The 15,327-nt window shown below is 34.9% G+C and overlaps 2 protein-coding genes and 1 pseudogene across 2 annotated transcripts; all 3 read right to left on the reverse strand.

Moving 5' to 3' along the window:
- Positions 1-1,601: 1,601 nt before the first annotated feature.
- Positions 1,602-4,633, reverse strand: LOC120132620. Its single transcript, XM_039149352.1, has 7 exons — positions 4,010-4,633; positions 3,834-3,932; positions 3,162-3,711; positions 2,823-3,058; positions 2,008-2,079; positions 1,868-1,966; positions 1,602-1,757 (listed from the first exon to the last, which is right to left on the reverse strand). Exons 1-7 carry the CDS (start codon positions 4,631-4,633, stop codon positions 1,602-1,604), a joined length of 1,836 nt encoding a protein of 611 aa, XP_039005283.1.
- Positions 4,634-6,200: 1,567 nt separating this feature from the next.
- On the reverse strand, positions 6,201-9,045 carry LOC120132621 (annotated as a pseudogene).
- A 2,944-nt stretch (positions 9,046-11,989) lies between these two features.
- On the reverse strand, positions 11,990-14,779 carry LOC120132472 (ubiquitin-conjugating enzyme E2-17 kDa). Its single transcript, XM_039149217.1, has 5 exons — positions 14,642-14,779; positions 14,451-14,530; positions 13,859-13,986; positions 12,664-12,768; positions 11,990-12,322 (listed from the first exon to the last, which is right to left on the reverse strand). Exons 2-5 carry the CDS (start codon positions 14,518-14,520, stop codon positions 12,179-12,181), a joined length of 447 nt encoding a protein of 148 aa, XP_039005148.1. The 5' UTR covers positions 14,521-14,530; positions 14,642-14,779; the 3' UTR covers positions 11,990-12,178.
- Positions 14,780-15,327: the final 548 nt, after the last annotated feature.

Raw genomic sequence — 15,327 nt, forward strand, 5'->3', positions numbered from 1 at the left:
GCTGTGGTGTTTATTTTGGAAGAAAAAAGGTATTATATCAATTTTAATATATTAGAAAAATTATAAAAGGTAAATGTGTTGTTATATAGATACGAAGCAACACCGTATGGATGAGAATTTTTTTTTATAATTAAGGCCGTTAAATATTTAACGGTCGAGTGACAAAAAATGTTAATTATGTTAAATTCAGTGAGGAAATTGAACATATTTAAAGTACGGCGAGTGAAATAGGAAAAAATAAAATTCAGGGATGATTGATGTGATTTATCCGGTTATAAAAGAAGGATCAATTTAATAATATTACATGCAAATGAAGAACTTCGATTTATCATTTTTCAACTGTTATTATGAACTCACAACAAAGGCCAAAAAGAAGAGCCTTAACCAAGGATGGACCGAGGAAGGATTAAACAATTGTGACTTGAAAATTCTTTAAAATTTGTTAAAATTTGTTTTAATTCTTTAAAAAAATTTAGGTTCAAATTTATCTTAAAATTTTATAAGCTCAAATTTATTTAGCCTTCATAAATCAAATCTATTGATGTTCTCCTAATCCAAAAGTTCAGTGGGAATCTATCTTTTGATCTTTTAAAATGACAAGAAAAAATAAATATATTATAAGGTTCAAATACTATATTATAAGGTTCGTTATTTCATCACTCCTTATGGAAGTAGTACATGTATGAACATCTTTTAGGTGGCAAAGATCAATCAAAGTTGTTCAGCCTCCTTATCCGAGGAACTAGATACTGAATTATCTTCCAGAGGTTCAATCTTAATAAAAATGCTGATCAAATTTTAGTTTCAAGCATTTTGTCAAATAGCCATATAAGTTTTCTGTGCATATTGGTACTTCTAATAAGAAGAACATGACCCGACTTACCTCTGAAAGCACGCAGTCAATATGTGCTATATAATCGCACTCTTTGCAGTAGTAGACATCGAGTTCCGGGTTCCTTTTTGTTTCGTACGTATCACAGTAGTAGTTTCCTGAATCATCTTCAACCACCGATTTTATAAGTGTAAGTTGATGCAAATGATGTACATGCTTGACGATGTACGGTAGCAGAATACATTCGAGATGCATGTAGAATTTACAGTCGAGACAGCAGAAGAAGGCGTCTCTACAGTATGCACCACATGCATTACACTTGTGAGACATGTCGGCAAAAATGTTTTTCCTGAAATGTTGAAGACGACGAATATGGCGGCCATGCTTTAACTCACGAGTTTGGTACGTGGCGCACGAAAAATGCATTCGGATGTCACAATCAAAACAGATGAGCATAATCTCCTCTGCAAACATAACTTTTTTTGTAGTGACACATATAGGTGAAGAAGATGTGGGTGGAATGGACTCTGAACTTGCGTAGGCATGTCCATGAGGCAGGATTCATGAAAAGAGATTCCAAAAAAGAGACAAACATACATTAAACCACCAACGCCATGTCTGCATGCTTCACAATGCTCATAATTGAGATCTGTTTGCAAAGTATTAACCTTGCAACAGGTCAACTGATGGATGTGGCCAAAATGGGAGATTGTGGTTTTGATTTGCTTTGCTTTCTCTGCATCATGTTTAGCAACATCATCATCTAACTTTAAAGCAGAACATCTGGCATTAAGGCTGAACGAACATAGGCTACAATCGTAAGAAGAACCACGGCACAATTCTCCACAACCGTTACACACAAACACATCTCTTCTTCATCTTTGAGAATTAGCGGATGAGGATGAAAAAAATCATTTTGTATCATCTGCCCAACAAAAGCATTATATTTGCATTAGGCTAAGCCCAATCACTCTGGAATTTATATTTGATTCAAGTCATTGGAGTGAATGTAGTTGATTCAGATTTCAGACTAACCTTTCCATCATCCATCGATATCCTTTCCGATTCCAAACTTTCGGTAGATTTCTCTTCTATTCGTAGTTGATCCATAGACATCTCTGTTGTATGCTCAAACTTACAAAAGAGCAAAGAAAAATAATTAATTTTCATGTCACCTGTGCTAAGGTTAGCTCCTTCAACATGCACTCCATCAACCTCTGCTCTGAGTTCCCTTTGGATTTAACAGCCTGCGTTAATCAGGTCAGGATCTCGTTAACAGCGTCACTTTTTCCCTCGGAAATAGCTGCCGCGCAATTGATTATTGTCTGCTTTGAGCTAGCTGAGCAGCGCAGCACAGAACTTGTGAAAAAAATGAGTAGACCTTCATTCCAGTAGAAATTACAAGTACTTTCCCAAGGTTGTATTTGGATTTATAATCCAGAATCAATCCGAACCCGGTTCCTCAATACCAAGATGTGTTATCGAATGCAATTGTTGTGTGATCGTAACATAAGGTGGAAGGCAACAAAGTGTCCAACTCGATGAAGCATGAACAAGGATTGACTCGTATTGATCAAGTCCAATTGTGATCCCTAAGCCTCAACGTTCTATTGTGAAAATAAATGTGAAAATATTTTTCATTAATTGTCTCGATGGAGCATGAACAAGGTATAAATACTGATTAATTATAATAAGATGAAAATATATTACAAGATAAACAAATTATTTTTAAGACACAATCAGGTTTGGTATTTCATCACTCCTTATGAAAGTAGTACACATATGAACATCTTTTAGGTGGCAAAGATGAATCAAAGTTCGTCACCCTTCTCCTTCGGACCTAGGAGCTAGATACTCAAATATCTCTTCTGGAGGTTCAATCTGAATAAAAGTATGCATCGAATTTTAGTTTCAAGCATTTTGACAAATAAGGATATAAATTTTCTGTGCATATTGGTACTTCTAGTAAGACGAAAATGACCCCGCTTACCTCTGAAAGCACGCAGTCAATATGTGCAATATAGTTGCACTCTTTGCAGTAGTAGACATCGAGTTCCGGATTCCTTTTTGTTTCACACGTATCACAGTAGTAGTTTTCTGAATCATCTTCAACTACCGACTTTGAAAGCGTAAGTGGATGCGAATGACGCACATGTTTGACGATGTACGGTAATACACTCGAGATGTATGTAGAATTTACACGCGAGGCAGCAGAAGAAGGTGTCTCTACAGTATGCACCACATGCGTTACACTCGTAAGACCTGTCAGCAAAATTGTTTTTCCCGAAATGTTGAAGAAGATGAACATGACGCTCATGCTTTAACTCACGAGTTTGGTACATGGCGCACGAAGGATGCATTCCGATTCGACAATGAAAACAGATAAGCGTAATGGCCCCAACATCGTTTCCGCAAACATGACAACCTCCTTTGGTATTATCGGACACATACAGGAGAAGAGGATGTGGATGGAACGGACTGTGAACTTGGGAAGGCATGTCCAAGAGACAAGATTCATGAAAACAGATTTCACAAAATAGACAAACATACATTGAACCACCAATGCCATTTCTGCATGCTTTGCAGTACTCACCATTGAGCTCTGTTTGCAGAGCTTCAATCTTGCAACGGGTCAACTGATGGGTGTGGCCAAAATGGGAGATTGTGGTTTTGATTTGCTTTGCTTTCTCTGCATCATGTTTAGCAACATCATCATCTAATTTTAAAGCAGCACATTTGGCATCAAGGCTGAACCAACACAGGCTACAATTGTAAGAAGAACCACGGCTCAATTCTCCACAACCATTACACACGAACATGGCCCCTGCTTCATCGTTGAGCATTAGCGGATGAGGATGAAAAAAATCAATTTGTACCATCTGCCCAACAAAAGCATTATATATGCATTAGGCTAAGCTCATTCATTCTGGTATTTATATATGAATCAAGAGTGGATGTAATTTAGACAAGGAAGCTAACTATTAAGTTGATTCAGACTAACCTTTCCATGGTCCACCGACATCATTTCCGATTCCAAACTTTCGTTAGATTTCTCTTCTATTTGCATTTGATCCATAAGCATCTTTTCTGTATGCCCAAACTAAGAAAAGAGAAGTAAAAAATAGTTAATTTTCGTACTTTCGTCTAAATTTTGGATAAATAACTTAGGTGTGTTACCTCGGGAGCGACACAATAAATATGTGCAATAAAAGAGCATTCTTCACAATAATAAACATGATGTTCTGAGTTCCTTTCTGTCTCGCATATGTCGCAGCAATAATCTCCAGATTCATCTTCAATAAAGGAATTTATAAGCACAAGTGAATGCAAATGGCGTGGATGTTCAACACGGGTGGGTATTGAAATACACTCAACGTGTATACGAAAATCACACTCCGTACATCTGAAGGAATCACGGGGATCTTTTCTAAGACATGCATGACAGGATATCTCAGCGGCAATGGTCTTCCCCATATACAGAAGGGGGTGAGGATGGAAAATATGCTTTATAGCACGAGTGTGATACTTAGCACATGACAAGTGCAGGCTAACATCGCATTCGTCACAGAAGAAGCAGATGCCTTGAACAGTTTCCTCACAAGCATAACATGTATGGAAATAACTCAATCGAATTGCTCCAGCAAGAAGAGTATGTTGTGGATGAAATGGACTTTGAACTTGCCTTGGCATGACATTTATGCATGAATCATGAAGAAAAAAGTAACAAGGCAGGCAGGCGTAGACCAGAGACCCTTGAAGCTCATGTTTGCATGCCATGCATTTTATTTTCACTGACGCCATTAACATCGGTTGAACATGAAACTTACAGTGGATGAGTGGATGATTGTGGCTGAAATGGCGAATTGTGGTTTTAATTTGTCTGGCTTCTTGCATGGCCCGATGGATAAATAGCTCATCATCGTTTGAAAAAGCTCTTGCGCATCTAACATCAAGTCTGAACGCACAATGGATGCACTTGTAAGTGATGGGAGCTACCGACACCCTTCCACATCCATCGCACACAAAGAAGAAAAAGAAAATACTGAATCTGAGCGGGTGGGGATGAAAAGCGTCGCTTTGTATTAGATGGGGCAACTCGGCGCATGATTTGTGCATAAAAAAACTTATCATCGTCAGTACAAATTTTACAATAATAGGCAGGACCATGGATAGTCTCCATGCATCCCATGCAGCACACATTGTCATCCTCTTCCTCAGCTTGAATAGGGCTCAAGCTGTGCTCGTGGAGAATATGTTTCATCTCACCCATTTTACTGGACAAAAATAACAAACAAACAAAAAAATAGTGGAAGAGTGAGAGGATTGATTGCAAGTTGAAATTAGTATTCCCTGTTTTGTATTAATTTTTATACAATTATATTAAATCAAAATGTTTAAAATATTTATTTTATTAAATAGAATGTGTATTATATTATAATTTGTTGGAAAATTAGATGGTTGTAAAATAAAACATTAGCAACAGAGAAAAACAATTCAAATGAAATAAATCAAATCATGAAAAAACTATTACCTTGATAATGAATACAACCTGATTGATGTAATCGCTCAAATGAACGTTTCCCTATGAATTCGACACAATTCTTCAATATTCGTACACTCAGATATTGAAATGAAAATCAATCGATACTGATAGAATTGAGGCGAAGAATATTTTTTTTAGTTATTATCCGACGATCATAAGATAATATTCCAAGAAATAAAATGAATGAATTTTGTATGAGATTAGAAAAAGAGAGAAATTTCCCTTAGATGTTGTACATAGATATGGAAAAATAACTTATATTCAAACATTTTATGTTCAATGTAAAATTCTTTGCTTTGCCAACATAATTTACTTATCCTAAAATAAAAATAATAATTATTTTCTTTCGAGTGAAGAAATTCAAAAGATGTGAAGTTTCTTACTACAAAAGTAAATAATGAGTATTGTTTTAATTTGATAAGGTTATGTGGAAACTTATATATTTGGAGTGTTCCTATCACACAAGAAAGTAATATTCTATTCCAAGTGAACAATTTATGTTTCCTTTGTTGTTTTCTATCCCAGCGACATAGATTTTTATTTAAAATAAAAAAGATTTAAGAAAAAAATAAAATAATAATCTCCGATCGATCGTCAGTTAAACAAAAATAAAAAAAAGATAGAAGAAAATGTACAAAAATATTGAGAGAAAATTAAGATTTAGAAAGGAGAAACGACAATGAAATGTTTATTATAAAGAAATTTAATGGTCGGGGTTAGCGTTCAACTAGATGAAGCATGAATAGAGATTGTCTTAGAAAATCTCTTATAACATACGACATTCTATTAAGGATATGATCTTATTCGTGTTTGAAACACCGTTGGACCTTATTCTTTACATTACAGTTAGCTCCTTAGACTTGAGTTACATGGAGGCAGCTGGGTTCTTCGTTGTGGCAAGATTTCCATCGTAACTGCATTTTAACACGTCTCGTTTTCTCACTACTCGACGCCCCACTGGCACCTTCCCAGCTTTCGTACGAATGTCCTGCACATTGTCTCTTTAAAATTTTATATCATGCAAGTCGAGTTTACGAAGCCTGAAAATCTAGAATGATGATACTATGTGTTAAATTTCTGGAGAACGATACCTGGTCGAAGACGGCAGTTGGAATTGCAAGAGTTGCAACGGCGTTTGGTGAGTCTACGATCCCGGAGATCCGTCCTTCGCAAGGGCAGCAGGATAGCAGAAGGTAAATCTGATGATCACCGTTGTTTCGTATGGACCAGTAATGGCTTAACCATAGGTGAATTTTTCAAGTAGAGGCTCGATATATATCAAGGGTTTAACGTACCTGTTCTTTCGAGTACCCGAACTTGGAGAGGTAGTCGATTGCATTGAGTACCGCACGCTTGTATGCAACACTAGCGTCAAGGAAATGTGCAGGACGGATTTACACGAAGAAGGGTTGGTCCCATTGGCGTGAGCTACTGTTTCACTCCACCTCTTATGATTTCGCATCCATTAAAGCACACTCCAATTACAAAAACAACTGAATACATGCAACAGCCTGAGAACTATTGCTGATTTTAGTCTAAATAATTGCAGATGGAACTAAATAACTCACTTAAGCTCGAGAAAACCTCTCATCTCAATTGCTCCGCAAAATGAGACTTCACCGTCACCTTGAGAAAAATGCATGTCACCTGTGCTAATGAAGATATATTTTTGAACCTCTACTGAGGTTTTTGATGTCACAGTTTCCCCCATTCTGTCTTCCCGGAATAGTCCTCGCCGCCTCCTTAGCGATCTTTTCCCAGTCGGCAGTCCCCTTTGTTGTAGATCACATGTTATCAATCTATGGTTAGAGATTACATGTTTTGATCAAGGAAAATGATGTAAACTACAATCCCTAAATGGCAGCCTTTGGTGGATGGAAGATTTGCCAATGGTCGTGTTAGAATTCAAACTTGATTTTTCGACGGATGTCGGCAACACAGTTGGCAATTGATGAAAAACAGAAACTTATGAAAATGTTAAGAAGATACTTGAATGAGGGTAAACCATAGTTAAAGACCAATCAACATGTGGCAATTGAAAGATGAAATGGTGGCAGCAGCTTGGAAAGCATGTGGCAGCATCATAAGCATATTTAGCAACTTAAAAATTACAAGCAGTTAACGTAGCAAAACATAAAATAATTGTTGCAACAAGCAAATTCATCAAGGCAAGTAAAGTCTTGCTTCGAGAAGGATAATGATCACGTGAAGAATTGTAAGGCGGCAAAGAATTGGAGCAAATCAGTCGGTTATATACCCTTATAAATATGTGTGTTCTAGCTTAGGTTTAGATGAGTGTATGAATATACGAGTGAGAAAAATTACAAGAGATAGGGTGAAGCTTAGAAAAGCTTGAGTTTGAGTTTGTAAGCTAACAGTTAGTGTCGTAATGTCGGAGTAACATCGTTGTATCGTATCTTACTCATATCAATAATAATTTGAATTATAAAATTAATCAAGTGTCCACCGATACTTTCACACAACAATGTACACAAAACTTCACATAGTTTCAAGGACTTTGTCCATTCTCTTCTACTTCTCTTTCTCTGTCATTCCATATATTCAGAAGTTTCATCGACGGTGCCGTTCCGATTTTTCTCGGCTGAGTCAACCCCTGAAATCTCACCCCTGCAATTTGTAGATGACAACAGAAATGAAGGGAAAGTGTTTGAAAAGCTTATAACTAGTGGGAACGGATCGAAACTTAACCCGTTATATGAGGATAGTAAAAGCTTGAATCCCCTAGAAATACCAAATAGCTTTCGTTGCACATGGGAAATGATCAGTCAAAAACCCTCCACCATTTTCCCTGTCGAAAGTAACCGTATTGCCCCATTCGTCACCAGGCAAAGGACCCAAATTACATATTTCCACTGCAAGAAGATCACCCGGCATGGCTGCTATGCCGTCCTTGTATTATGAAATTGCCGCTGCTGAAATAAATAAATAAGCGGAAACTGCCCACTATGTTATACCAAAATGCTTCATTTATATACTTTGTAAAGCCTTCATCACTGAATAACAAAGTTGAATTTCTTCCTCTGTGTTACTGTATGAATATACATTTAATGAGCAAGTGTGGTTTGGATAATAGTTCTCTCATTATTATTATAAATAAATAAAGACGTACAAGCTCGAGATGAGACATTAAATGTTTTAAATAGAACAAAAATAAATAAATAAAACTATAAAAATTGATTTGATTAAATAATTATGATACTTTAAAAATAATTCCAAATTCTAATTTTAAAGTTTTTCTATGTCCCACATCTTCCTATTATCTTTGTTAAAAACATCCCTTTGTTAATGTCTTATAACCATTTACATGTTTTCTAAACTAATTTTATTGGTTGTAATATAACTACTTGCAATTAACATTTAACAGAAGTAATCATAGAGCAGTCAACAAAATTAACATAATTACATACTTAAAAAGTATTAAGGATAAAAATATATAATTATACCAATTTTATTAATTGACATCAGATTATGTTGGAACCAATTTATTAGTTAAATGGTCATATATCAACCACATAGTCCGACGGTCATTCATATAGTTTACCCTTTCAATGTATCTTTTCCATGGGTTTGTAAGTTCTCGTCTCCAGTTCAACTTCCCTCAAAAGCTTGTTTCCCAAAACACAAATACAGCACGACAAAATCCAGACATTAAGCAGTTACACTGGCATGCTCGTATTTACATTTGGAATTTACAAAGAACAAAATTACAGAACATGTATCATCCTACTCGTCGTCGGAAGAAAACTTCTGTTTTTCCATTTATAAGTGGCTTCTAAAATCTTGAGGTTCGTCGCCTGGTTTTCTTCGGGGAATACGTAATCGATATATTCTTCGTACCTGTAAAAGCCAAATGATTCAACATTTAGTGTTCCCGCAGTAAATATATGTGCCGATACTGGTGGAAGCAAATTGGTGTCAATGGTGCGAGTTACATACCCAGAGACGCCACCATCTTCACTTGTTATTTGCTTCCTCTTTTTCAGTACTCCAAATCTTCTTCCCCCCCCCCCCACTGTTTTCTCTTTCATTCTTCCCTTTTATATCCCTGCCGTACGCTAAGAGAAGGGAGGTTTTTTATAATTCAATATTGGTTCTTGAATAAGGCCGTCTCTAATTCAAATCCGGCTCACATTAAAAACAAATATTCAGGAAAATAATTTTCCGGCCCAGATTTAATGTTTTTGATTTTGAAAGTGAGTCGTTAACAATAATTAATCACATCATTAATTTTTCTGTCATTTTTCATTAACAATTTTGGTATTGCTTTAATCCAATATTTATTGCTTGTGTATTTTTTAAAATTTTAAAATAAAATTACAAACCAGTTATTAAATGAAATATATTCAATTAAATGTATTAATAACTTTTGGTGTGATAGTTATAATATTGCAGGAAACATATGTTGCGCAAGTGAGAGATTGTTGGATTAAAATTATTGTTATCATAAAATATGAATAAATTAAGTGACTAATTATGTTATAAAGTCCTTTATTAGAATTTTCATGGAAATAAAAGTGTATATACTATTAAAGTTGTATTATATTTTGATGAGAGGTAGAGTTATAAGTACAAATAATAATTTATTCATAAATCGGTTATATAAAAGGGTTATGATCCAAGAAATAGATAATCTCGTATTTACTCTCAACCCTCTCGATGTAAAATTTCAACCTATAAACTATCAATTGATTCAATTACATTTTCGTAAATTTAATATTTCGTATTCTTGATGATTTGATATGATTTGATCTTAATTTATTTTCATTTTTATTATGATTTGGTTCAACACATGTTACTTTCCGACTTCAATCAGATTTGGTATTGCTTTCGATGAAAATATTATTGCTTGTTTATTTTTTAAAATTTTAAAATAAAATTATAAACCAGTTATCAAATGAAATATATTCAATTAAATAAATTAACCATATTTGGTGTGATAGTTATAATATAATTATAATGAGAGAATTTTAATTTAAACTTTAAAAATAAACACGAATCAAGTGATATCATTGATAAAAAGAATTATTAAATCTTTTGAAGTCTTTAGTTCTAGCACGAGAAATCTTCATCCTTCCCGATCCCAAATTTCATAATAAATCCCAATTTTTAAAAACAAAATTTGTCTCAAATTAACATCCAAACAAATTTGAATTTAAAAAATATTTTTAACTTAAATTTTTTGAAAATGATTTATAAAATAAAATAACTTAAAATTTTTAAATTCGGATAATTTTAATTAGAGGGAAAAAGGGGACGAACACAAGCAGATGGCGCCAACTAATATGACAGACTATATAACTAATAATTATATTCTTCCAGTAATCATGGAGTATTTTAAAACGAACACAAAAGTTTTGTATTTTAAAACTATATTTCGTTTTAATATAAAATTTGAATTTCGTATATAAAATCAGGTTCAACCCTCTCTCGCCATTCGTTTCAAAAAGATCAATCCAATCTCTCTTTCTCTCTCTGCGAAGCTGCCGAGCCGTTGCTCTTTGAAACATTTGAGGGACAGACACCGGAGAGAGAGAGAGAGAGAGGGCATTTTGTTCGATCGTACCTGGAAAGGAAGAATGGCGGTTTCCAAGGTGTCTCTCGTGGTTGCTTTTGCAGCTCTTGTTTTCGTTATGGCCGCCTTGCCCTCCGCCGTAGACGCACAGTCCTCTGCTCCCGCTCCTGCTCCCACAAGCGACGGTTAGTTCTCTGGTTCTTCTTTCTCTCTCTCTCTCTCTGTTGTTCTTTAGACCCGACTTCTCACATCAATTGCCATCCGATTGAATGATTTCTTTTCGCTGTTCTTTTGAAATGTTTGAATGGGGGCGACAGGGACGTCGATCGATCTAGGGATTGCTTACGCGCTGATGCTGGTTGTTCTGGTTCTAATCTACCTCATTCACGCGGCTGATTTCTGCTTCAGCTTTTGAGGGCTTGCGTTGCGATTCATGATTCCATGTGGTTTTCGTAGATTTGGTGATGATGTGAAACCATGAATCTTTCAGATTTGGGTGTAAGCTGTAACTTTAAAGAGAATGATGCGACTTCAGACGAATTAATTGTTGGATTTCTTTTGTGGATATTGGTAATGTCATTTAATGTTTGGTTTCATTATCACCTATCTTTTCCTTTCTTTTTCTTTGTCATGTCTTCCATTTTTGTCTCAACTTGTCTAGTATTCTCCCCATGTTTCTTGCTTGAAAACTGTAACATTGCTGTTTTAGTTCTATGGGCAAGACAAACCATGTGAAAACAAAGGTGCAACTGGTTCTCTCCACATACAGAAGGAAAAGCATATTAAAACTTATCATTTTCAAAAGGTATATAATTCTTTGCACCATACAATAAACACGAAACCATTCTTCCACCATCCCAATTGCATCTGACAATGTCAGAATTTCAAATCTCGTACTAGAATTTCACTAAGAAGTCAAATCAGTCTAATATACCAATCATCTTTGGCGAACAAACTCGAAAAACTCAACGGACCTCAGCCATACCTTAAAGTTTGCGGAGAGCTTCTGAACCTAATCAGCTTTTTCCATAAGAAAATAAAAAGGGGAGGAAGACGAAAACAAGGAGTATATAGGAGAGTGGGGGCCTTAAAGTTTGAAATATAATTTCCATACAAACAAATAAAGCAGCAAATGTGTTTTAAGGAGGGCTTGGTTCAGTAAAAGTGCAGAGACAGATCACACATACTGATTCATTGATTTATACATATTAATTTGAAGATCAAAGCCACATGGAATAAAAGCCCCTCCTTATACATACATATTAGCACACTAACCCATAGCATACTTCTGGGTCCAGCTCCGAGCAGTTGTCTCATACTTGCTCCTGTCAGTCTTGTACATGTGGGCGATCTCTGGCACCAAGGGATCATCGGGATTTGGATCCGTCAAAAGTGAGCAGATTGAGAGCAAGACCTAGAATAAAAAATGCAAAAAAGAAGCAGTCCCACACTTAAATACCAGTGAACCAAGGCAAGCAAAAGTTGCATGATAGAAAATATATATTTTAACTCGGGGTGACCTTACATGAAATAGCAATGACGATTGCAAAGCAAACTACTTGGCCAGTAGATGGGATGCTAAATTTTAAAGGCTTGGCCAGTAGACGGGATGCTAAATTTTAAAGGCTTATTGTAATCTTTTGTTTTAAAAGCCAATTCAATTTTTTACGGTTTTATGACAATCTGTTGATAGATGGCATAACAGAGAAATCTATTATTCAAATCAAAAGATGTATATAAGCATGTTGAACAAACCTTGGATATGGTGAGGGCAGGGCTCCACTGCTCCTTCAAAATATCCAGGCAAATGCTACCGTTGCTGTTAATATTTGGGTGAAAAACCTTTGTCCTGAACGCAACCTGAATTGAAGGGAATTTTTTTTTAAAAATATGCTACAAGGAGAAATAGAAAAGGATAACTGAACAAAACTAAGAAAGAAACTTGCTGGTAATGAATCAGCTACTAAAAGGGTATGTTATAAGGCCATTACAGTGAGGGTAAAAGCATGAAACAACTTCATCATGTGATTTACCATGTAATTACTAGAATTAGCAGAACTAGGTGAGGATTGATATGCCATCATTAATTGGTTACAATTATTTTTCTTTCTAAAAGTAAATTTGATGCTATTCTATCTTTTAAATATATGAACACCATTGTTATCGCATAAAAATTAAATATATTCCAATGGTGTCCATGCACAATAATTTTTACTTAACCAAAAAGTATATATATGAGGAGCCATAATGAAATATCTATATGCATGTAATAGAGAAGGCTTATCCGAGGCTGTTTACAAAAGTACGAAATAACAATAGATCATGTAAACTTTGGCACTGAAAACCACCCACTAATAGCCTTTCACATATAGACTAAACCATTAGACACATAGCATGCATATGCATGCACCACTGTGCATGCGTACATGCCAACAAAATAAGCTAACAAAAGCTAGAAGGAATTAGCATTTACAGAATAATCTATCAAGTAGAATTAGCATTTACTCATTTCAGTGCCAAGCAACGTTTGCACAAGCCACTAACCCTGTAAAGACATTATGGTCACAGATATTTACAGTAAGGAATTGGCTAAATAACATGGAGGCTTCAAACACTTATTCTAATCTATATACCTCTAAACGTAGAAATGTAAATGGGAGAAGTAGGAACCTTGACCACATTAAAATAACAGATGTATGGATTTCGGAGGAGAATTGTGCCTGCAGCACTTGTATATATGGTTATTAAAAAAAAGTTTATTGGAAAAATTGAACAAGCAGTATACAAAATGCTATGCTATTTTCCCAAGATATCTAAAATGGCCTATTTGATGTTTCTAAAATAAAGGACAGTTACATTTATATGCATAGTCAAGAAAAGTACACATTCGCAATATACAGTGAACCAGGAAATAAAGAAAACTAGAAAGTTAAGGAATAAGATTAAGTGCCTTGGGTGGTTTAAATGGATAGTCCGGAGGGAAATGAATGGTGACTAGGAACACTCCACCGGCATATGGACTGTCAGGAGGACCCATAATAGTTGCTTGCCAATGAAACATGTCTTCAGCAACAGGGCCTTATTTCAATAATAAAATGAAGTAAAACATCGGTTAGACAGGGCAACCAAATCCGCAAGTAACGTTTAATTGAAATGATAACGCAAAAATAAACTCTTAGAAAACAATCTTCTGCAAAACATGATCAATTCCTCACGAATTCACCTCTAATAACGAAAAAACATGGATATGTATATCAATTAATAAGACATACAAAAAAATCTTCAACAATCTAGAGTCAAATAGAATCCAATGATGTGAACCTAAAACTATAGAAAATAAATATATTGCAGTTTGACTCAATGAAACCATCGTGGTCAAAAACATATCCCTAATGATAAGTATAGATCCATGATATACAGGAATAATTATCTCATGTCATGAATATAAAATAAAATAAAAGATAAAAAAAATTATAAGCAAACGAGCAAGAGATACGAAACCGAGGCTAGAAAGAGGGGGGAGAAAAAGGAAGAAATTGAACCTGCGCTGCAAGAGGTAGGAGGATCTTTTTGCAAATCCTTGAGCTCCTTCAAGATCCGCTTTGAAGCCATCACCTAAATCCTAAACCAAACAAACAAAAATTTCAATCAAAGCTGGATCGCCTTCCTCAACGAAGCTAACTCGAAAAACAAGTAAAAATCTAAGATAAAGAGAAAAGGATAAGAAAATTACAGAAATAATTGGAGAAAATTGAGAGAAAACGTAGCTGAGAGATCCTCCTGTCCTGGGCTAATGTCTTTGATTGGTAATCGCTGAAAATAGCTGAAACAAAGTAAATAGAGAGAGAGAGAAAATGTTTAAAAAAGTTAAACTATTCTTTTCATCACTTGATTTTTACTGTTTTCCTGTTTTAACTAATTAACTTTATATATTATCAATTTAATCTAAACTTTCAAATTTGGGATTATAATGTGATGTGATTTACCCATTACACTGTCAACTGCCACATAAGATGAATTTTCTACTTCCTTGCATAGGTTCAAAGTTTATTTTTTATATCATAATTTGGTCAATTTTAGTCTTTATATTTTTTAAGTCCTAAAATATATACATAATATAAGAACTAATAACAAAAATGTGATTTGCACGAATCAAAAGATCTCGATGAAATTATTATTATTTTTCGAGGTCTCGGTTGGTGATAAATAAATTATTATTTTTTGACGTCTCGAGTTTGAAACCCAAGAATATCAGGAGAATGAGTATATAATGTCAAATGATATATAGTTATCTTTAAACATATACTATTTTGTATTTACCAGAAAAAACTTTTGCTTCCCGTTCAAAATGCCATATTTTTAATTGGAATTTGGAACCTTGCAAGTTGAAGATTAGGGTTAGCTTAAGGGCAAGATAAA

Source organism: Hibiscus syriacus, unplaced genomic scaffold (assembly GCF_006381635.1).
Source record: "Hibiscus syriacus cultivar Baekdansim isolate YM2019G1 unplaced genomic scaffold, ASM638163v2 tig00110569_pilon, whole genome shotgun sequence".
Classification (NCBI taxonomy): Eukaryota; Viridiplantae; Streptophyta; class Magnoliopsida; order Malvales; family Malvaceae; genus Hibiscus; species Hibiscus syriacus.